The sequence below is a fragment of the Vanessa cardui genome, chromosome 27, assembly GCF_905220365.1.
Source record: "Vanessa cardui chromosome 27, ilVanCard2.1, whole genome shotgun sequence".
NCBI lineage: Eukaryota > Metazoa > Arthropoda > Insecta > Lepidoptera > Nymphalidae > Vanessa > Vanessa cardui.
This window is the reverse complement of record NC_061149.1, coordinates 273,724-297,332: the sequence shown is the minus strand read 5'-3', so window position 1 is coordinate 297,332 and position 23,609 is coordinate 273,724. Positions and strand designations below refer to the sequence as shown.

The 23,609-nt window shown below is 41.5% G+C and overlaps 2 protein-coding genes across 5 annotated transcripts in view; both read left to right on the top strand.

The window, feature by feature from the left end:
- The window catches only part of LOC124541072 (CLIP-associating protein), a 59,179-nt gene extending 40,194 nt beyond the window's left edge, over positions 1 to 18,985 (top strand). For 3 of the 4 annotated variants that reach the window (XM_047118890.1, XM_047118892.1, XM_047118889.1), the window contains 22 exons: positions 38 to 160; positions 470 to 589; positions 952 to 1,079; positions 1,435 to 1,563; positions 2,183 to 2,316; positions 3,146 to 3,190; positions 4,346 to 4,474; positions 5,839 to 5,937; positions 6,198 to 6,451; positions 6,539 to 6,640; positions 7,018 to 7,149; positions 7,541 to 7,725; positions 8,241 to 8,357; positions 8,469 to 8,781; positions 9,507 to 9,594; positions 10,336 to 10,461; positions 10,810 to 10,909; positions 11,446 to 11,547; positions 12,026 to 12,105; positions 12,814 to 12,958; positions 13,129 to 13,223; positions 13,308 to 18,985. In XM_047118890.1, coding sequence (XP_046974846.1) covers positions 38 to 160; positions 470 to 589; positions 952 to 1,079; positions 1,435 to 1,563; positions 2,183 to 2,316; positions 3,146 to 3,190; positions 4,346 to 4,474; positions 5,839 to 5,937; positions 6,198 to 6,451; positions 6,539 to 6,640; positions 7,018 to 7,149; positions 7,541 to 7,725; positions 8,241 to 8,357; positions 8,469 to 8,781; positions 9,507 to 9,594; positions 10,336 to 10,461; positions 10,810 to 10,909; positions 11,446 to 11,547; positions 12,026 to 12,105; positions 12,814 to 12,958; positions 13,129 to 13,223; positions 13,308 to 13,852 — 3,291 coding nt within the window. In that variant the 3' untranslated portion in view covers positions 13,853 to 18,985. The remainder of the gene's footprint in view (positions 1 to 37; positions 161 to 469; positions 590 to 951; positions 1,080 to 1,434; positions 1,564 to 2,182; positions 2,317 to 3,145; positions 3,191 to 4,345; positions 4,475 to 5,838; positions 5,938 to 6,197; positions 6,452 to 6,538; positions 6,641 to 7,017; positions 7,150 to 7,540; positions 7,726 to 8,240; positions 8,358 to 8,468; positions 8,782 to 9,506; positions 9,595 to 10,335; positions 10,462 to 10,809; positions 10,910 to 11,445; positions 11,548 to 12,025; positions 12,106 to 12,813; positions 12,959 to 13,128; positions 13,224 to 13,307) is intronic. The other variant, XM_047118891.1, reaches the window with a different exon arrangement.
- Positions 18,986 to 20,003: 1,018 nt separating this feature from the next.
- LOC124541048 (fibrohexamerin-like) lies at positions 20,004 to 23,314 on the top strand. The gene is made up of 5 exons (XM_047118852.1): positions 20,004 to 20,158; positions 20,669 to 20,888; positions 21,117 to 21,253; positions 22,008 to 22,118; positions 23,045 to 23,314. Exons 1-5 carry the CDS (start codon positions 20,107 to 20,109, stop codon positions 23,182 to 23,184), a joined length of 660 nt encoding a protein of 219 aa, XP_046974808.1. The 5' UTR covers positions 20,004 to 20,106; the 3' UTR covers positions 23,185 to 23,314.
- The last annotated feature ends 295 nt before the right edge of the window (positions 23,315 to 23,609 follow it).

Below are 23,609 nucleotides of genomic sequence, written 5' to 3'. Positions count from 1 at the left end.
CCGCGCACCACCCCCCCTCACGGCCCGTCTGTTGCAGCTGCGCAAGATCCGCTCGCTGCTGACGGCCAACGCGCACGTGCAGTTCCCGGCCGAGTTCGCGGCGCACCTCAAGGACCTCTCGGTGCCCTTCCTGGTGGTCATCAAGGATCTCAGGAGTCAGGTGATTGACCAGCTATACGCATACTTGGTTGCGAACCATTCATCATATATTTTGTCACATTAACATGATATGTAAAAAGCTATATGTGTCACTATTTTGTTAACTCTTTCTCTCGGAGAAAGAGTCTCGTGTCTTTGTCTCGCGGTGGAAAATAATCTGAATTTTAATTCAAGAGAAATGTTGACAGGTTTCTAAAGGTGTATCACGAAACGTCCTCCATGTTTTTTCCAATTATGACATACATTTGCTTTGAACCATTGTCCCGTCAATGTTGGTATTCGAGTGTAACAGTGTGCCGTCTGTCGTCAGGTGGTCCGCGAGGCGTGCATCACCATCGCGCACATGGCCAAGGTGCTCAAGAACAAGCTGGAGCAGTTCAGCCTGTACATCCTGCAGGAGCTGATCAACCTCATACAGAACGCAGCTAAGGTCCGCTTGCATTATTTAACATGATAATATTAATTGTAGATAAACAGTATATTCAGTTAAAATATATGTATAACAGTAAGTTAAGCACGGATATTGAAATCTGAAATTTTTATTCCACAAAAAATACTATCTATGCTATTAATAATCTTGGAGCTTAAGTTCTCTTTCTAATATTTTTGATAAAGTGGGAATATTGTCTGCTGTATCATTATTTATAATTATCTTCTAGTGAGAAAAAACTAACTCAATAATTACTTTAACAATTAACTTATGTTTTATTTAGGATCTATAAATTCAGCATGAAAACGGTCTTCAAATTGTTATATAATATGTAATAACTGTACGTGTTGTTTGCGTGTCAGGTGGTGTCGTCGGCGGGCACGGTGTGCGTGCGCTACATCGTGACGTACGTGCACGCGCCGCGCCTCGTGCCCGTGCTCGCCACCAACCTCACCACCAACAAGAGCAAGGAGATCCGCGCCACGCTCGGGTACCACTCCCACCGATACACACAGTCTGATTCGGAGTTGCCAGAAAAAATATCTAATGACTAACTTATTGGTCCTCTGTAACCGGATACACTCCCTGATTATACTGAGTGAACAGCAGTCGTTTTTTACATTTAAATAAAACTAATTATAACGGATGAATCGCGTATATTAATTATTTTTTAAACATCCCGACGTTTCGAGCACTTTACAGCGTTCGTGGTCACGGGTAGACTACCCGTGACCACGAACGCTGTATCCGTTATAATTAGTTTTATTTAAATGTGTAATAATCGCGATAATTTAAGACAACACAATGTGAAGCAGTCGTTTTTTAACTTGGAGTATGATCTGTAGAGAGGTGCTGGTGCTGCTGCTGGAGCGCTGGAGCCCCAGCAGCGTGGAGAAGCAGCAGGCGGTCATGCGCGACGCGATCAGGCGCGCCTGCGCCGACGCTGACGGATCCGCCAGAAACTACGGACGCAAGTCAGTACTTTGTTTTTTTTAGGATCTAAATCGAACTGGTCCAGTGTCTCTTCGAGCCGAGTTGGCTCAGTGGGTAGAACGCGTGCATCTTAACCGATGATTGCGGGTTTAAACCCAGGCAAGCACCACTGTGCTTAATTTATGTTTATAATTCATCTCGTACTCGGCGGTGAAGGAAAACAACAACAACAAACAACAACAGCCTGTAAATTCCCACTGCTGGGCTAAAGGCCTCCTCTCCTTTTGAGGAGAAGGCTTGGAACATATTCCACCAAGCTGTTCCAATGCGGGTTGGTGGAATACACATGTGGCAGAATTTCTATGAAATTTGTCACATGCAGGTTTCCTCATGATGTTTTCCTTCACCGCTGAGCACGAGATGAATTATAAAGACGAATTAAGCACATGAATCAGCGGTGCTTGCCTGGGTTTGAACGCGCAATCATCGGTTAAGATGCACGCGTTCTAACCACTGGGCCATCTCGACTCATATGGAAGGAAAACATGAGCAAACCTGCATGTGTCTAATTTCAATTGCATTCTTCGACATGTGTATTCCACCAACCCGCATTTTAACAGCGTGGTGGTATATGTTTGAAATCTTCTCCCCCGTGGGCAGGGCGTACTGGGCGTACAAGCGGCACTTCCCGGAGGACGCGGAGGCGCTGTTCGCGCGGCTGGACGCGGCCGCGCAGAAGCAGATCGAGCGCGAGCGCCTCGGCAGCCTCGACAGCCTGCACACCATCGCCGCCGGTGACCGCCGCCACCACCACTCACATATATTAACCGATTGTGACACCAATACGAACGGATGAATACCAGCTGCCTTAAACAAACTCCTCGTGAAATTCAATACAGTTTCACATAATACGACACATTGGAGAATAACAGATAAAAAATTAAAATGATTCAGAGTAATCATATATATATATATATATATATATATATATATACTGTATTACATAGGCCTCAAATTAAAGTTACGAGATTAGCTAATAACTCTGCTATTATTATAATATAACACAATTACCCTACACTACTTGTATACACACAAATGTTACTACCAAAGAGTCCATAACAGCTTTGTCACAGATTATATAGATCTTGACTAATTATGTTACATTAATTCAAGTTCATAGAAATAGTTTCTTGTTAATTTCACTTGGTGGTAGGGCTTTGTGCGAGCCCGTCTGGGTAGTTACCACCCACTCAGTTATTCTACCGCCAAACAACAGTACTCGGTATTGTTGTGTTCCGGTTTAAAGGGTGAGTGAGCCAGTGTAACTACAGGCACAAGGGACATAACATCTTAGTTCCCAAGGTTGGTGGCACATTGACGATGTAAGGAATAGTTAATATTTATTACAGCGTCATTGTCTATGGGTAATGGTGACCACTTACCATCAGTTGGCCCAAAGGCTCGTCCGCCAAACTATAACATAAAAAAAAGTCCATTACGTCTTTGGCACAGATTATATAGATCTTGACTAATCATGTCACATTAATCAAAGTTCATAGAAATAGTTTCTTGTTAATTTATATGAGTTGTACTGTAAATATAATGTAGTTTATCGATTTGCAGGCAGAACCATAACGAGCCCACGGAGTCCGTCGGCGAGTGTCTCAGGTAACGGATGATTCTATACTTTGCACGATCTGATAGAAAAATAAATGACAAACTTTATTATTTATATGTATTACTTTTTTATTTTAAACCATCTAAGTTAATTGTTTCGTATTAAAGTTTTACTTGAAAATTGAATGCTTTTTTGTTTATATATAGCACTTAGAGTTTAAGTTATAGTATTAGTGAATATAAATCTTGAATTCTTTATTAATTTGAACAAATTATTCTTTTCACGCTGCAATGGATTTGGTAAATTGAACTCTATTACCATACGATTGGGTCTATTTTAATTTAACGCGAAAGCCTCAACCGAAAACTTAGTATCCGGCGTCAGTAGGACCAACTCGCTGAGGCGCAGGCGGGCGTCGCAGGAGAGACCTCCCATCTCGCACATACCGGTCGCTATGAGAGGTCTAATAGCGTTTTATACTGTTTTACAACAAACATCACATTGCTTAACATAAATTCGTATTGTATGAATTATTTTATCTTGCTTACTTAGCAAATAATTCCGAATGTAGGGTAATTTGGATAAAACTAATTATAACGGATGAATCGCGTATATTAATTATTTTTAAACATCCCGACGTTTCGAGCACTTTGCAGTGTTCGTGGTCACGGGTAAACCGACCGATTCATCCGTTATAATTAGTTTTATTTAAATGTGTAATAATCGCGAAAATTTAAGACAACATTAGGGTAATTTGGTTAAAGAAAGATATCGATAGAAGAAAAGTAGAGTTAACATAGACTTAAGTGGATATAAGAGCTCGAAGTGGGCAACACGTGTCGCTCGAGCGAGCAGTGCGTGTCGTGAGTGGTAAGGCGTGCGTTTTTTTTTTTTTTTTTCTGGTATAGGTTGGCGGACGAGCATATGGGCCACCTGATGGTAAGTGGTCACCATTACCCATAGACAATGACGCTGTGAGAAATATTAACTATTCCTTACATCGTCACTGCGCCACTAACCTTGGGAACTAAGATGTTATGTCCCTTGTGTCTGTAGTTACACTGGCTCACTCACCCTTCAAACCGGAACACAACAATACTGAGTACTGTTATTCGGCGGTAGAATAACTGATGAGTGGGTGGTACCTACCCAGACGGGCTCGCACAGAGCCCTACCCCCAAGTAAACGTGTGCGCGTGCCCGCAGAGCGCTCGCCGGGCGGCGCGGCGCGCTCGGTGTCGGCGCTGGACGCGGCGGCGGCGCAGCGCGCGCGCGCGCGGGCGCTCTACTCGCACCTGGCGCGCTCCAAGGTCGCCGCCGGAACCGCCAGCCTGCGTGAGTAGACACACCTACCCCCCCCCCCACACACACAATACACATCTGTGTTAGCCCCGATACCACGCCCCCCCCCCCACCGATCACATCTGTGTTCAGTGCGACGGCCCGTTGGCAAGAAAGACAAACTACAAAATTCTGCTGTATATTATGTTATAGAAAATCCCATATGGTATATATTGATATCTCCTTTAATTCATGATTTTTGGAAAAAATACTGTAAATTAATCCCCCCCACCGACAACATTACACATCTGTGTTACTGTGCGACGGCCCCTTGGCAAGAAAGACAAACTACAAAATTCAGCTGTATATCATGTTATAGAAAATCCCATATGATATATATTGATATCTCATTTAATTTATGATTTTTGGAAGAAAAGAAAACTTTTAATCAATGTCTGATATTTTACTCTGTGTCCTTAATATTATAAAAATAACAGTATACTACGTTTTATATGCTATCGTCAAGAGGGGGAGGTCGCCCAGCAAGGTACATATATATATATAGACAAAACATTTATTAAGTGCACAACGTAGACATATCACTTTACTTTTTATTTTGATTGAGTAAATCTAGTCAAGACTTAATAATATCCTTAAATATCGTTGACTATACAAGTGTATAGTCAACTTCCACCAACCCGCATTGGAACAGCGTGGTGGAATATGTTCCAAAACCCTCTTCTTAATGGAAGAGGAGGCCTTATCTCAGCAGTGGGAAATTTACAGGCTGTTACTTTACTACTTTTTACTTTATACAAGAGTATGAGATAAGTCTCCGGTGTGCTGTTATAATATCGATTTTTTTTTAAATTAGACTTGTCAATGTTTTTTCATATGTAACTCTTGTGTATACAAATATATTTGTTGTGCAAGAATCTTAATTTTCCAAAACAGTTCTTTGATTTAATGGTGGCGTATAATATCTTCAAAATTAAATATTTACAAAGTTTACTAAAAATATATTGCAACGTATTTTGTAATTGACATCAATTGAGTTCGTTTTTCGACATTTATGATAATTAACTCGCCAACAACTATAATTTAAGTAAAATACCATCCGAGTTAAAGTTCTCTCTATAATTCGTCTAAACTAACTTTCTTAGGATGTAGAAATAATTACCTTTAGTTAAAATAATGCATCAGAATCTTGAGTTGCAAATAAATTATATAATATTAATAAAAATAAAAGTTTATTTATTCAAAAAATCATATATTCAAATTTTATTTTTTTGCTGACCCTACTTACACGTTCTAAAGAGACTGGTTTGTCATAGAACTGTTTTGCTTTCGACACTAAATGTGTTAAGCTAAACGAAGTCTTACCTTTTTTCTTAATCCAATTTGTTTAATAATTGCAGCCCGAGCCAAAAGGTCCCCCGTGAGCGCGGCCGTCCCGCCGAGTCCCGAGAGAGTGGTGGGCCGCTCTCGGTCGCGCCCGGGCGTGTCACAATCGCAACGTGAGTTTGTATAACGATGTACCCGCTGTGTGAGAAAAACTAACCTGAGAAATAATTGATTCGTTTCAACGGAAGTCTGTCTTGTAGTTAATAGTTCGATATTCTCATCGTTACTAAACTGTAGGCTAACTACATTAAACAAAATAATATTAAAACTAAACTACTACAAGCAATATCATCAAAAAAAAATTAATAATATAAAATATAGTAGTATGATATTTAATATAATAAAAGACTTATTGTACTATTTGTTTCGTCAGCGACATCCCGGTCGTCGTCGCCGTCGTCCCGGAGCGGGCCCGTGTCGCTGTCGGGCGCGCGGCGGCGGCCGTCGGGCATCCCGCGCTCGCTGGCCGGCTCGCGCGAGACCAGCCCCACGCGCAGCGGCCGCTCCAGCAGCGTCGCCGGCGCCGTCAGCCTGCGCCGCCGCGACTCCGCCGAGCGCCCGCAGCGCGCGCCCGCCGCCACGCTGCGCCTGCTGCAGCAGAGCCGCGACGCCGAGGCCGCGCTGAGGGTACCCGCCGCGCCCCCCACCCGCACCCGCACCCCCCCCCACACACACACACGCACACACGCGCCTCACGCCCGCGCCTGCCCGCAGAGCCCGGAGGACAGCTCGGCGTGCGAGGTGCGGCGCGACGACGACTCCGAGGCGTCCAGCGTGTGCTCCGAGCGCAGCCTGGACTCGTACCGCAGACATGACGTGAGTGCGCTGGCCTCCGATCACGTCACTGTATGTGATAGATAAATAAATATGAGACAACATCACATACATTACTTTGATCCCAATGTAAGTAGCTGTAGCACTTGTGTTATGGAGATCAGAAGTAACGACGGCACCACAAACACAACATAGAAAACTAATGGTAATCCACATCGACTCGGCCGGGAATCGAACCCGGGACCTCAGAGTGGCATACCCATGAAAACCGGTGTACACACCACTCGACCATGGAGGTCGTCATGATGTAACCGCGGATCTGTCTCGGTCACTAGATTTCTTACGACTAAGTGAAAAGGTGGAGTTTTGAATAGTTAAATGGCGATCGTATTGTATCTCCCGTCGCGTCCGTCCCGCAGAGCGTGTCGTGGTCGGGCTCGGGGCGGCTGGGCTGGGAGAGCTCGCCGCCGCCGCCGCCGCCGCCCGACGACATCATCGCGCTGTGCGCCTGCACGCACTGGACCGAGCGCAAGGACGGCCTCACGCATCTCGTGAGTACACACGTCACAACTACGTTAACATTTAAGATAATCTTCAACAAACTTTGTGCCAAATGTAAAAGTAAGTTTAGTAAAGGTATACAATTGAAAATGTAAGATATTTTTTTAGCCACATTAACAATGTCTTTTTAAATACAAAATTTAAAGGCTGGTAAAACAAACAATACATTAAAAAAAATGCTCGCATTAAAATCAAAAGTACCCTTTAGTAATGTTCCACTTCTATGCGAAAGCCTCCCTTCCTTTTTGAGGAAGTTTGGAGCTTACGTCACGCTGTGCCAATGGGCTGGTGCACATGTGATTGACTAGATGCAGGTTTCCTCACGATGTTTTCCTTCCCCGTCAAGTACGATACTAATCCTATGAGATATGACAATTCCAGGCCAACTACCTGAACAGCGGTCGCTTGCTGACGGAGGAGCAGCTCCGGCGCCTGACGGAGCTGCTCAACAAGATGTTCGTGGACGCGCACACGAAGGTGTTCTCGCTGCTGCTGGACGCCGTCTGCGAACTGCTGCTCGTGCACTGGCAGCAGCTGCGCGACTGGCTCTACCAGCTCATGTTTAGGTGATTCATTGGTTTGTTTATACCACGTACCTTGATGGTAAGTGGTCATCACCGCCATAAACGTTGGCATTGTAAGAAATATTACGTAATACTTAGGCCTTTATTGCGTCATCAACTTTGGGTCTTAAATGTTATGTCCCTTTAGACTGTAGTTACACAGGTTCACTCATCATTCAAACTGCATTATGTAGAATATGGGATAAGTAGGTGATACTCACCCTAAAGTTCAAGGACGTTGATTGCAAATAAAAAAATATATCATGTGTCAAATTAGAAAAAAGATTAATAGAAAATTGAAGTTATAACTATTTGTATTGTTATTTGAATTGGTTAACTTACAAGATACACTAAATTAATTTGAATAACTACTTGAAAAATCATTACACAGATATTCTGCCTTTTCATCTGTACACTCATATCGTTGTGTGTAAATATGGTCCTTCTGGCCGGATTTTTATGGTAACTAATCTCATCTCTAAAAGAATATGTTTAATTCGCTTAACTTCTATCAACAGATTGCTGATGAAGCTCGGCACAGACATCCTCGGTTCCGTGCAGAGCAAGATAATGAAGACACTCGACGTCATACACGAATGCTTCCCGGCCGAACTCCAACTGCACAACATATTTAGGTACGTGCTCTCTACATATACGAGTGAGATTACATTGAAGATTTAGAATGAAAATAAGTTACTGGATTTCGCCGCTCAAAACTGTGGTAATGTAACGCATGCGTGATGCAGGTTCCTGGCGGACGGCGCGACGGCCCCGACGGCCAAGACCAAGGTGGCGGCGCTGCGGTTCCTGGCCGACCTCGCGCACGACTACTGCACGCCCAGCGGGCTGGCGCTCGCGCTGCACGGTAAGCGCCCGCCCGGCCGAGTGGGGGGCGTGGCGCGCGAGGCTCTAAGGCGTGTGTCGGCAGGCGGCGCGGCGGGCGCGGCGGGGCGCGCGCTGTCCAAGGTGGCGGCGCTGGCGGGCGACGCGCGCGCGGCCGACGTGCGCCACGCCGCGCGCCGCGCGCTCGCGTGCCTCTACGACTGCAACCCCGTGCCCGTGAGTACCGTCCGCACCGCCATGAGTGGTTAATAACCGGAGTTTCGACCCCATACGACCACCACGATCGCGTGGGGTCGAAACCACAGACTTCGTTTCAGATTCATTTCTTGTACCCACACCGCAATCTCGGGTCACCGAAACCCTGACCTTGATTTTGTGTGTGCGTCCTCTGAGGTATGTGACGATAACCTATATGTGCCCTAAACGTTTCGATAAATTATGGTGTCTACTCGCCACGTTATACGGTTTTATAAAACAATAAGTTTTAGTTGTTTAAAAAATTGCTTCATCGTTTTATAAAAAAGAATGATAAATTTCGTATAGTACGACACAACTTAGATGTCGCATCGGCAAAATTCGTAAAACCGATCACATCCGAATCGAGTACGCTATCCCAAATTATCAATATTTATTTCTCATGCGAATATGATCTTTGCACAAACGTAATAACTTGTAACATCGTATGACCTAATATATCCGTCAATTTGACACATGGATTTACATGCACTTGCTTTCTCTGACGCGTGAATCTATAGCGACCAATAGCGTCTGATGGCGCGATAGGGAGCTATTTCTGTTGTTTGTGTAAATCGGCAGTAATCGATTTTAATTTCATTCCATTTCATTTTCCGATGCTACATCTAATTTGTGTCGTACTATACATTGATACACCTCTGAGTGTGTAGAGAGTGGTTACCGGCGCTAATGGCCATGGGTATCAGTTCACAGCGCTGATGTCAGAGCTGCCGGCGGAGACGCAGGCGCTCGTCAACGGCGTCGTGCAACAACACGTGCGCCGCACATCCAGCAGTGCGTATTATATACAGATGCAAATGTGTATTAATACTATAGTAGAAACTATTCTTTGTCGTAATCCTGAATATGCTATATTCTATTACTTAATAGAAGTAAGGAAGCACAATAAAATAAGTTTTTTTAATGCTAGTAAATATATGTTGAATAAATTCGACATTAAAATAGCGCGCGGAAACGTTACTTTGACAATGTAGATCTACAATGATGTCAGTGACGTCACTTGCCTGCATTGGCTGTGGCACATATAGTCCACACACAGTAGGCATATGAGGTTAACAAGCAAGTGTCATGATACTTATCGGATTGTCAAATAGCCTATTGTTTATTTTTGCTGCTAATCTTATCGGTCTTAAGTTAGAGTAAGTTTTAAATAATGGTGGTACCGGTGATGGTAGTTTTGCTTGGTGACAGGGCTTTGTGCAAGCCCGTCTGGGTAGGTACCACTCACTCATCAGTTATGTACCGCCAAATAGCAGTACTCAGTATTGTTGTGTTCCAGTCTGAAGGGTGAGCCAGCCAGTGTAACTACAGGCACAAGGGACATAACATCTTAGTTCCTAAGGTTGGTGGCACATTGACGATGTAAGGAATAGTTAATATTTCTCACAGCGTCATTGTCTATGGGTGATGGTGACCACTTACCATCAGGTGGCCCATATGCTCGCCCGCCAACCTATAACATAAAAAAAATAACAAAAATAACAAAGCTGAACTAACCCCACGTGTGCCCAACAGCGGGCAGCGACAGTCCACTCCGGACGTCGACCACGAACGCCAACTCCAACAACGCGGAGGATGTGTACTCGCGCATCCGGAAGACCACCAACGAGATACACACCTACACCGCGCAGCACTCCAACGGTGAGAGCGCTGCACATTACACACCTACCCTTATGTCGGTAATGGTTGCCGGGACAATGATGTCTTCATATGGCTCGTTGGTCTTCTAGGCTGTAGTTATTTATTAAAATATGTAATAAACATATAAGCTATCTGTCTTTATTGCCTTGTAACTATGTCTATATTAATATTACAAGGTGGTAAAATTTGTTAGCACTCAGAAATATATTCACACATTTAATTTTTTTATTAACAATAACATCCGGTGCGAAGCCATCACCCGGGCGGTAGTTTATGATAAGTTAATTACGATGGCAAATTACAAGTATCTAATGTATGTTAACGTTTGTATCTGTGGCGTGCTTGCAGCGGAGTGCGGCAACCACACGTCGAGCAAGGACTCGGGCATCAGCCAGATGTCGGACGCGCCGCGCGCCCCCAACGGCGCCGCGCCGCACAACGGACACGCGTGAGTGACCCCCCCCCACACACGCCGCCTGCGTGCACAGACATGTGCTACTGTTACTGTGCAGGGGATGTATGGCACGTCCATTGATGCACTTGGGCCCGAGTCGCTTACCACGTGTTAATTAAAAATAATTACCACTTTTTATGTATTTAATAAGCATCCTATTACATTCATAACTTTAAAGTCACAGTCACTTTCAATTTTGTGCTTTTATCACCTATAAGTAAGATACCACTAGTCTAATTTTTTATTTATGTATTTGGAATGTTTTTAGTGTGTATTTTGTTGGTGATCTAATAAATAAATAAATAAAATAAATAAACAGTAAAATAGTTAAATATATCCACCGACCCGCATTTTAAGAGAATTGTGGAATATGCCCTTAACCTTCTCACAGGTAGAGGAGGGCTTAGCCCAGCAGTGTAAATTCACAGGCCGCTACTGTATATATAAACTAGTTAACTTGTAGTTAGTCTCTACTTCTGCTGTGTTATGTTTGTCACGATTTGTACCAAGTGTGTCTCTCGGTTTGGCAGCGACATGATCGGTCGCGCGGCGTCGGCCGACAGCTCGGAGGAGGCGAGCAGTACCAAGGAGTCTTCACCCACGCCCCACGCCCGGCTCGACTACGGTCACGGGTGAGCCCACCATACCACATCATACATATCCATATTCCAGTAGATTAGTTCACATACAGACAGTCATACAACATGATACGCTACGCTTTAAATTCTTTTTCAGTTTTAATGTAATGTAAATCTGTAGACTATATATTCAGAACAAGTTGTTACAAATATATTTACAAATTATCTTTAAATATTTGGTTGAATATTGGTAAACAAAAAGATCTTACCTCTTTGCTTACAGAAAAGTGACCGATATCCTTTTTAGGGTTTTAGACTGTATGGATCAGATGTCATTTAAATCGGTCCAGTAGTTTTTTCATAAAAGCGAGACAGACAGGCAGACAGACAGTTACTTTTGCATTTATAATATTAGTATGGATGTAACTGTATGTCTACCAAAAAGAACTTTTAAGAAACAGTATGTTATGTATGTGGAGAGATGTGATAATTCATTGGCTTTGGTGTGTTAACGGTGTGGCGTTCGTTGCAGTGACTACAGCGCAGGGCACCTGGGCCGGGACAAGGTGAAGCCTTTCGAGGTGGACGAGAATGGACTGATCATCACCAAGTGTGAGGACCGCTTCCAATACTTTATTCCGTACTGACCAACGTAACTACTAGAGCTAGTTAGTTTAAATCGGTTTACTAATTACCCGCTACAGAGTAAGTGATGATGCACTCGATAGCAGGGTTTTGTGGGTATGTAACAATATTAATTATTGTTGTGTTTGTGAGAGAGCCACTGTAGCTACTGACACAAGTGACATAATCTCTTATTCCCAAGGTTGGTCAAAATCAAAATCAAAGTATACTTTATTCAAGTGGGCTTTTACAAGCACTTTTGAATCGTCATTTAACAATTAAGTGAAGCTACCATCGGTTTGGAGAGTAGATTCTACCGAGAAGAACCGGCAAGAAACTCAGTAGTTACTCTTTTTCAACATTTAACAAAATACAGTCATGTTAGTTAATTTTTAAGTTAATACAATTATTAAATTAATATATCCTGCCTGGAAGTCAACAGGTATTAATTCCACGCTTTTTTATCATCTACAAAATCTTGTATCGAATAATACGCTTTTTTGACCAATGTATTTTTTATAAACGATTTGAATTTACGAGACGGCAAAGTTAAACGTGTGTTATCCATGTGCGATTAAGGAATTGTTCAAATGAGCAGAGCAGTAATGACCACTTGCCACCAAGGTGGCTCGTTTGCCAGCTTACATACTAAACATTGGTGTGATAGCTTCTGAAGTCGAGACGGTCCGTTCGCAGCGGGCTTGCGCGAGCTCGAGGTGCTGGAGGCGCTGTCGACGCTGGACGTGTCGACGGCCGCGCCCGAGCTGCTGGAGCGCCTGCTGCTCGCCACGCACGAGGTGCTCAAGTACGGCGACTGTCGCCGTCCGCAGGAGTACTTCAAGTGAGTTTTGGAAATCCTTATTGGACATCCAGAAGCAAACAGTTGAGACATTTTAAAAAAAATGAAATTTTATTACTAATAAAGCGTGTTCGCATCCGTAACCTAAGTTACGGCTAGAGTAGTTAGAGTAGTATTGTTACGAATATTAATTCATCGGTGACGTCACAAAGGAACATCGTCCGCGTGTCGCTGGCGGCGCTGTCCATCGAGGAGAACGCGGCCGACAAGGAGAACGCCGACGGCGCCAACGCGCAGCAGCCCTCCGGTGAGCGCGCGGGCGGGGGTGTGTGGGGGGGCGCGGGGGGTGACAGCGAGCGTGCGGGCGGACTGTACAGCGGCGCGTGCGCAGGCTGGGGCTCGGCGCGCGAGCGGGCGGCGGCGGAGGCCGTGAAGGTGCTCATCTGGCTGTGCCGGCGCGCCGAGACGCGCGCGCAGTGGCTGGAGTACTTCGACCTGATCCTGCTGAAGCTGATCAACGCGTACGGCGCGCTCAGCAAGGAGGTGATGCGCGCCGTGGACGCGGGGCTGCCGCACGTGGCGGCGGCGCTGCCGGCGGCGCAGGTGCTGGCGCTGCTGCGGCCCGTGGTGCGCACGCGCGGCCACCCCACGGCGCTGTGCGCGCTCAAGCTGGCCGCCGAGGTGGCCAAGGCGCGCGCGCCCGAGCTCAGCGACGACGCCGTGGCGCCGCTCATGGAGGGCGTGGGGCAGCTGGCCGACCACCAGAACTCGGCCGTGCGCAAGGCGGCCGTCTTCTGCATGGTGGCCTTCACCTTCGCGCTCGGCGAGGAGCGCATGCAGCCGCACCTCGCCCACCTCTCCGTCAGCAAGTACCGCCTGCTGCAGGTCTACATCAGCAAGCAGCGCGAGGAGGCGGCCAGGGGCGCGCACTCGTAGCGCCGACCGCGCCGCGCCACGCGCAGCACGCAGACCGACTGACGCCGCCCACGCCCACGCCCACGCCGACGTTGCATTTAATGTTCGTTTCGATTGTTACTCTAGGATTATCTTATAAAACGAACATCACCTTATTGTTAGTCGGTAACGTTCCCATCGGCCCGCGAGGTGGCAATCTCGATACGAAATTAACGTAGAGACTCGTCTGTGAAACGTAGTTATATTTTTCTAAGCAACGCATTTATCGCTGGGGTGTATGCGAGCGGCGCCCGCCGGCGCGGGGCGTGCGGGCGTGCGGGCGCGCAGTGCGTGGCCGTGTGACGTCACATAGCTGCCGGAATGGAGCGCGTTATGTATATATAAGCAAATAAAACGATACGCGGCGGAGCTATTCTGTCAGAAGGATCTCGAAACTCACAGTCGAACACGAGCGAGAAATTCCAGATTGTAAGCATTACGAAATTTATAGTATTTTCCCGGGTGAGATACGAAGTGACTTCTCACGGAATCGCGCTGCCGTCGTATAAACGATATGTATTCTAACAGATAATATTAGATCGAACTCCATTCGTTACTAATCCTAACGCCGAGGTGTCGCGCGGGCGTGGAGTGCAGTCGAGAGGGAAGGCTTCACACAACACACATACGATGACATAGGACGTAACTCTAGGCTAATTTTCTAATTATACATAGACGCGTAGACCGAATACAAGACAGTTTTCTTCTCGACTGTATATAAATTTATTGTACAACTAATGTATGGACTGTGGTGATGTTTTATTCCACTAAAGATCGATTAACGCAGTCTGTCTCTCTTTAAACGGTTACTGTGACGTCATTATATATTGCTGTCTCTTTCTAGCGTAGATTTTCAATTTCTGGTAAGATTGTGTAGTGTCAAATGAATGTGTCGTTTATGTATATATTTTAAAACTAAGCTCAAAATCCATCGTAATACTAAATTTGAAATCTATTGCGCTGACTTTACGGTTCAATTTAGTGTGTTGCTGATTTTAAATAAAAATCTTTAAATCTTCAGTATAATATGTGGTAACACTTTACACCGGATGTATTCTAAGGCTGATATTGCTGATACTATGTATGTATATGATTAATAATTTATATATATTAGCAGATTTTTAAATTACTTGGAAATGTAGCGGCTACAAAATAATTAACATAGTTTTTTCATCAAAAATATCACATATATATAACAAAATCCATATATATAAGACATTTCCATATACGTCAATAGTTTAATGTGTAATATATGTACATATATATCTTTAGTGGAATAAAACGTCTTGTAGATGATTTAAACTTTGATTTGGTACATGCTAGACGAAACTTAGGAACATTCTCGATATTATTTTAAATAATACGACAGCGGTGTGTCGGTTAGCGGCGGGGTTTGATTAACTGACGAATATCACTGGTTCGATTCCCGTTACGGTTCGACTGTCAAAATTATTAATTGATTTATATGTGATATATCAGTCATTCAAACACCGACCGTATTATTAAGGGATAAGGCTTAAATTCCTATAATGGTGTTGTATAAATTATTGCAATGTGGACGGTATGTACAGTTTTTTCGTATCCGCGATGTGCTAGTGTTGTGTGCGCGGTCGTTTTGTTACATCACTAGTCTGTTCCCCCCCCCCCCTTATCATGTCGAATTTACATTTATAATAGTATTTTTAATCAGCGAAACGATCGCGTGCATTAAAATTGCTTTAATATTAAGTGTACGATGTCTCGAACGCACTGGATTAATACCTTATAGTCGTGCCACCCGGTTTTAGAATACTTGAACGGATTTCTCTTCTTTGTTATTTTTTATCTGTGAACATTGAAGATTTATCTATCTTTTTGGAGACGTAACTTTATCTTACACTATTCATTAGTTATTGTTACCATTACACCTTTGTGACATAGTTAGTTGTCAACAAAAATTGACAACTTTTTGGGACATACAGGGGGTCCGTTCGAGTATCTTAATGATATCACAGCTTTGCTGCAGACTAAGCCTTACTAATTAAAATGTATGTTTGAATAGTTGGAAATATTTGATAACAGGCAGTTATTTAAAATTGGACTTTATTTCTTTATACATAAGATTGATTTTTGTACATATTTCTCAACTATTTCACATGCATTTCTGTGCCCGGGCAAATTACCAGTAAGACGTGGTAGTGCTGGCGTAGTGTTGTTTTATCGACGCTAGGTATCGATATGTCGATCTGTTCGGTGCATTTTTTTATATATATATAAATATTATCAATGGAACTAATGCCTCTGAGATTTCTAACGTTTTAATTAAACGGCGACGCTACCAGTCGCCGTAACATATTAGTGTTGACATAAGGTGAGCGCACATTACGCACGGCTTAATGGGGGGGGGGGGCGTTTCGTATATGAAGGAAAAAAGGTTATAATGAAACAATTATTGTCGTAAGCATTTTAATAAAAACAATTCCCTTAATTATTAAATAATTATTAAATCCAAGAGGCTCCCCCCCTACCCTCCGCCCGCTTACGTAATTCGAACACTCTTAGAAAGAGCAAAATATATTACCGACTGCAATGGATGCCCACTTCGGATTCAATTTAAGCGAACGATGTAAAGAGAGAGGGAAAGAAAGAGAGAGAGAGATGTCTGTAAACGGAAAGACAATCGCAATGGACCATTCCACGTGGAACTGGATTAATTAAACAAGATGGCGTCAGGATCGCTCGTGCCTTTGCCGATGTTACTCTGACGGAGCGGCCGCGTCCGTCTGTTTGTATGTTTGTATGTAACTGTATTGTACATTATATGTATATGTTTTACGTTCGCTAAATACGCTTGGCGAGTTTATGTGATCGATAACCAAATGTTGGTTCAAAAATGTTAGTTTTCTCTATATATTAACTTTTATTACGCCGTTTTATAATGGACGCGTCGTGGTTTGATCGTCCTGTGTCAATATATACATGACATATGTTTTTATCGTCATACACATATAATATTTGTTAACAATAATAATCAAACTAATAATAATATAATCATACATTTCGTTATATATATAATGTATAGTTTAAAATGTGTATATTTGAATATTGGCATGTATGCGAAAAATAGTTATTTGGAACAAAGGAATATGGTCTTTAAAAACTAAGTATTAGAACTGATAGTCTATTAAAACAATTATACCCCCCCCCCCCTTCCGTATACAGACCGCTCAGACCATGACGCGTTCGAGTCTTATGTAATCGTTGGTACGTATTGTGATTTCTAGTTGACTTTTTCTTTTTAAGTTGCGATGGAAAATATTGTGTTAAATTATGTAGGTCTAATTAAAATGTATGCCTTCGCGTATTCATTCAGTTGCATTCGTTCAGCGACCCGGTCACGAACGAATGGTTAGTTGAAATTGTGATTACGTTCCATTTTTTTGAAAATTGTCTTTTTGTATCGGAGCTGAATGTGTACGCGATGATCTTTTCATTATATTAAATAAACTACAATACGTGTTCGGTTTTTATAACTAAATATATTTTTTATTTCATTCTCTCATTAACGCTTTAATATAATTAGAGACTAATATTTTTTTTTTTTATCTAAATCATTTAATTTTCTGTGTAATGCTGACCGATTATGAGACGCTGATGCACACATTTCAATGGCAGGACGAGGTAGATAAACTAAAGCTATATTTACATATTTCATCCAATTTACAAACAGTTCTGTTATATAGGATTTTAAATTATCATTGTTATTTTTATTATTAAAATTATCAATTACGGGATATTTAAAATGTTTTTTTTTAATTTTGTTCGGTGGAGCTCGATATTTCGACATTATCTACGAATGTCTTGTTCACGAGTCTTAAATAAAATGACATAGTAAATGTCCCATAATTAGTAACTGTACTAAGTTCTGTTATATTTTGCACCACAGACCTTTAAATAATATTTCTTTATCTACTACATTACTACCTCTATCGTCTGCTTTATCATAATTTGTCAATTCAATGTAAAAGTTAATTATTTGTCTTTCCTCGTCCTGTGATTGGCCGCAGTGTGTTTGGTTCCTCCCACGTGTCGGGTTTTTGAAGAGCGACGTGCGAGCGAGATAGCGATACAGCCAACGTATGTAGAAAGAGACGCAGCGACGGCCCGCGGTCAGCATTCCCGTAGGCAGGTTTCAATAAGAATCTCATTTGTCTTTGTATACGATTCATGGAAAGGTTTCCTTACGAACATCACAAGTTTATCATTATTTTTCATTTAGTTTATTATTATCGACCTCTCGCTATCCGATTGCATTATTTATTATTTTTAGTATAAAATTTTACGTTTACAATAAGTATCTTTTAAATTAATAAATAGTAGCATTGAAATCTGTCTACATTGTTTTTTTTTATTGTACTTTCCATGTCATAGATTAAAGAATATTTTTTAGTGTTACCACATTGATATTTTTCAATCGTAATTTTATGATTTTTAAACTAAGACATGGGATGTATCACAAGTGATAATATAACACGCTGTATAAGGATATTGTATTATAAGGGCACGGAATGATTATCGAGGCTTATTACTTTGAATATTTTTATATTGAACTGCTGACTAGGATCGAACATTGAAAAATCATATACATTAAATAATTATTCTAGATTTGTGTTGACACTTTAGTCTAAATTACTGTTTGATTTTTAATATTGCTATCTCTTTCTTATGAGATGTAAATAAAAGGGATAGCAAGATCTAGATGTGTGATCATTTTTTATGAGGTTTGGGGATATTGTAATACGTACGAAAGTAAATTTGAATAAGATTAAGATATCTGAAGTAACAAGTCTCAAAATGACGATTATGTAAAAATGTATACGCCAAAGATTATTTGCTCTTATAAGGGGTCGACGTGACGTCCGATTGTCAGGCAACCCGCTGTCTCCAGTCCGTAACGGGCTTTACAACGGTAGCAACCCCCGACATGGTATACAGCGTGTTATGTAAACTGCATTTATATAAGTAACGCTTGGTGCGTGCGTGTGTTCGCTGTCAACCCGTAACTATTTAAAACTATTAATATTATTGAATATTATTAATGTACAATAGTTATGATTAAAATGATTTTTAAGCCAACTGTGATTTGTTATTATGAACGCTCCCTTAGATTTAAGTAATCTTTCCGGAATGATTAATTCTATCTTTGCTTAAATATACATTAAATTATTTTTTTCTTAAACCAACATTTTAAAAAAAGCTTAATAGATAGTATTTCCTTAGAATTTGATAATGTTGTGATTAATGATATTTTTTTAATTCTACAAAATATGCCAAACTACGTTATAACAGTGTGATGGCATCAGCTCCTTAAGGAGAGAGCGCCTTGGCCCAGATGTGGGATATTAGCAAACATTCGTTCGATTATCGATTATTAATAAACATATATTTGCTCGGCCTGTTATTGTAACTCTGACGTAATTTCATCAGAATTCTCATTGTTAATTGAAAATAAATACAAACAAGGTAAAAGACAATTTTAAACAATTAAAAATTTGCAATTATTGATTATGGACCGGGGCCGGACTCGTACCGACAGCGGAGTGCTAGTTTTGTATTTGATTGTAATTAATAACATATTTGGTGCGCTCACTATGTCATCTTCAAATATATTTGCTGTGAGAAAAAATCCGCTGTTAAGAAAATTGAAACATTTTCAACTGTTTCTGTAATTATTTTAATGTTATTATGAAAATTCTTTATCCCAAATAGCTCAAGAACCGAGATGGCCCAGTGGTTAAAACGCGTGCATCTTAACCAATAATGCAGGATCCTGGCAAGCACCACTGAATATTCATGAGCTTAATGTGTTTATAATTCGTCTCGTGCTCGGTGGTGAAGGAAAACATCACGAGGAAACCTGCAAGTGTCTTATTTCATAGAAATTTTGCCACATTTGTATTCCACCAATCCACATTAGAAACCTTCTCAAAGGGAGAGGAGGCCTTAGCCCAGCAGTGGGAAATTTACAGGCTGTTGTTGTTGTATACGAAATATTGAACTCGGTGCCCAAAGATCTGAATCTTTCAATCCGGCCCTGTCAAATATAATTGTTCCACGGTGCCCACAACTATACAAAGTCTGCCGCGCCAGCTGAGCAAACAGTGATTAATACGCTTTATGTTAAAACAAAGATCGGAACGATTGCGGCGCTCGCAATGTTTGTTCGTCGCCAGTAAGTGCGCGCTCGTAGTCACAGCATGCTAACCAAAGCCGTAACGCTTCTGGTGACGGTCGCGGCCTGCGTCGCCGGTAAGTACGCAAAAATATTTTTGTAATATATTTCTGAGCTCTATCCTGTATGTTCTTTTAGGTACGACAATATTTTAAATTATAATAGGTTTTGTCAGTCAAATTGGCTACAGGATGGTAAGTGCACAACCAAACCCAGATATACACTGTAATTAATAGTAACCATCCTAAACCTGGCACAACGAATATCGGCGATGAATCGCTGATTCTGAAGCAATCACTTTTGGTTTTGTAAAGGCTACTTTTTGAACATGAACTGATAAGATTCAATGTCTCCTTCTGCCTCCTTCCACCGGGCAAGTATTATGCGCTATTACCCACAGGGCAAGGTGTGGAATACCGGCGTTTTTCTAACTGAGACTGCACCAGCTCTTATCGGCAGGTGTAATCGTACCTTTATCAAAGGTCCACAAAACGATAATATTTATCGTAGCAACTAAGGTCTAATGTCTGACTGATAACTAAACGTGTAAAAATATACCGTACTACCGGCTTCCATGTGCGTGGCAGTGCCGTCCAACATCGCCCGGCCGTGTCGCGTCGGAGACAACAAGTGCGTCCGCGACAACTTAGCAGCCAACTCGCGCTGCAACCCCAACGTGCGCGGGTTCATTCCCGCCGAGTACACGATCAAATCGTTCAAGTTCGACACGCCCTACTTCAACGCCACCTACATCGACAACAACCTCATCATCAGGAACCATAACAGTTGCTTCGTATCCGAATTCTTGTAAGTATTTTTGATCAAACGTTACAAGATATTTTATTTCTTTTATTCGCCCGGAAAGAGACGCAGAACCGTCAGGGTTACAGCTCATCGCTGTTTTTGAAAATGTTTCGACCGATACACACACTTTTAACTGATAACTTCAGAATAAATTGTACTTCTCAATATATGTACGTTGATCACTTAAGCGTCTCCGATGGGCGAGAAATTTCTAGAAGTAACTTATTTCAGCTTCAACGTGCAGTCCGACACCGGCGTGCTCGCCCTCGACTGCCCCGACCTCGACTTCGAGTCCACTCGCACCCTCATCCAGCACTCGTCGCTGCAGGAGGACTCGTCCTACAACTACAGCTACAGGGGCCGCTATCGTGAGTACAGAACAGTTGAACAACTTGAACAACGACATAAAATTCTTGTTAATTTTTTAATATTTTATAACGTTGCCAGCAAATAGACTAATAGACCGGCCGATTATTGGTCGTCGTTACGACGCTGCTCCACTTTGGCGATTAAGAAAATGTTTAAGTTTCTTATAATTAATAATAATAATTCAATACACAAGTATATTGGCGTCCATACTCTTCCTACTTATAGATAATAACAAATTTCCTCTCCCATTGTAACAAAACAAGTTTAAAGTGTTAAAAGTAATAAAGTTGTCCATGTATAAATCCCATTGTCTTTGATCAGTAGTATCTATGTATAATATTTGACGGTAGGCGTACTGAGGGCCATGTCCGATTAGGGTCTATATTGGACTGCAGTTATAATGAGTGCATTTAATAAATAGCAACTTATATACATACACATATCTACTTATTAGATTTTAAATTAACATTTTTTTTATTAACATAAGAATAAATAACATTAAATGCTTAAATATATACAAATATGAAATAAAACTAGTTACTGTATAAATTAACATTTTTGTTCGGTGGAGCTCGATATTTCGACATTATCTACGAATGTCTTGTTCACGAGCTCCACCGAAAAAAAAAAAAAAACATGGTAAATATCCCGAAATGAATAACTTTAATAATTACTAATTATCACTATGTCGTTGTTGTCGTCTTGTGCGAAGACCTCCATAGTGATAATTTGACCAGCTGACCAATGTTCCAGCGCTGATCCGCCTGACCGTGAACCTGCCGCACGCCAACGCGCTCGACCTCTGCACGACGTCCGCCTTCGCTGACGTCACCGCGCTCCCGATATTCCTGGTCAATCCCAACGGTCAGTATACAACCAATTCCAATACTACCACAACTCGTCATCCACTGGGATCAGTTCCAAACGACCAGCTGAGATGCCCCAAAGATGGCCCAGTGGTCAGAACGCGTGCATCTCAACCGATAATTGTGATGATATATGTGTGAATTGTGTGATTGTGAAAGATTATGTAAAAAAATTATAATTAAAAATTATGTAAAAAATATAATTAAAAATTATGTAAAAAAATGTATCTGTCTAAAACGCTCACAACTCAATTAGTACGTAATATTTTGTTTTCTCATTAAGTGAAATGTAATTTCTTTTGAGAATTAAATGTCTTTAACCACACAATTGCGAGCCTTCTCAAGGGAGAGCAGGCATTAGCACAGCAATGAGAAATTTACAGGCTGTTGTTGTTGATTAGCTGAGGGGAGACTTGCCAAGCATTGGGCCAGTTAACAATTTATTTATGTACAGAATAGGCTATTTGACTTGTTTTTAAAATCCATTTTATATTATTAAGTAGATGTTAAGGAACCCAGTTAAAGTTGATTTTTTTATTTCTAGTAAATATTCGCCGAAAAATATCATATTCAAAATTCCATATTTAAATAACGCACGAAAACGCTACTTGGATAGTATGGCGCTGCAATGGGGTCGGTGACGTCACTTTGCTGTATTTTAATCTGTGGTACATATAGTAGAAAAGCAAGGTTTACAAGAAAGTGACTTCATCATAAGCCCGGCCAATCAGGAGTGTTTTGTGTCACGTGACAAACGTTTGAAAAAATGCATTTTTATTTATTGATTTTTGAATAAATTAAGTATTATTTTCAAGTTTCGTTAGTAAATAACCATTTTTAAACTCATAATATACACTGATTACAATAATTCACAATTTATTTTTCGCATTGTCATATAGCCTTGTGTTTAACTATCTCTTTCAGATGAAAAAACGGAGAACTTCCTGGCGACCGACCTGACGCTGCTGAACATCTACGAGCGCGAGACGTTCTTCTACCGCGCCAACCAGCTCGTGCGCTACTTCGTCAACTCGCTCATCTGCAACTTCGGCTGCAACTTCTGATCTGACTTCTATCTCTAATCGTTTAACAATCTAATGTTCTTGGCTTACATCAAAGTTTGTTTCTAAATTTGTATTTCTTATAAGTAAATGATATATTTTGTGTTAATAATAAATATCTGCAAGTAAATTCTATTTTTTTTTTAATTCCATATCTTATAATGGCAAACATTAAAATGAATGGTGTACGATTAATCCATGATATTTATTTATCTTTGATTTACCAAAAAATGTTTATCGAAACTCAAAAAGTAAATTTAAAAGTGGATATGAGTTAGTATAATAGTGCACTATTATAAAAAAATATTTTAATCAAGAACTGTTTGTGGTGCATAATATAGCAGAGGTTATAGCAAATGTATATTAACATCTTTTGTTATTGGGATAGATTATATTATTGGTTTAAATAAAGCCTGTTTTACAAAAAA

What these genes read in the sequence shown, in the direction of transcription:
- LOC124541048 (XM_047118852.1), top strand. Translation starts at nt 20,107, where the DNA reads ATGCTAACCAAAGCCGTAACGCTTCTGGTGACGGTCGCGGCCTGCGTC. An exon ending in TGCTTCGTATCCGAATTCTT is followed by an intron (nt 20,889 to 21,116) that starts GTAAGTATTTTT and finishes AACTTATTTCAG; the next exon opens with CTTCAACGTGCAGTCCGACA. An exon ending in ATTCCTGGTCAATCCCAACG is followed by an intron (nt 22,119 to 23,044) that starts GTCAGTATACAA and finishes TATCTCTTTCAG; the next exon opens with ATGAAAAAACGGAGAACTTC.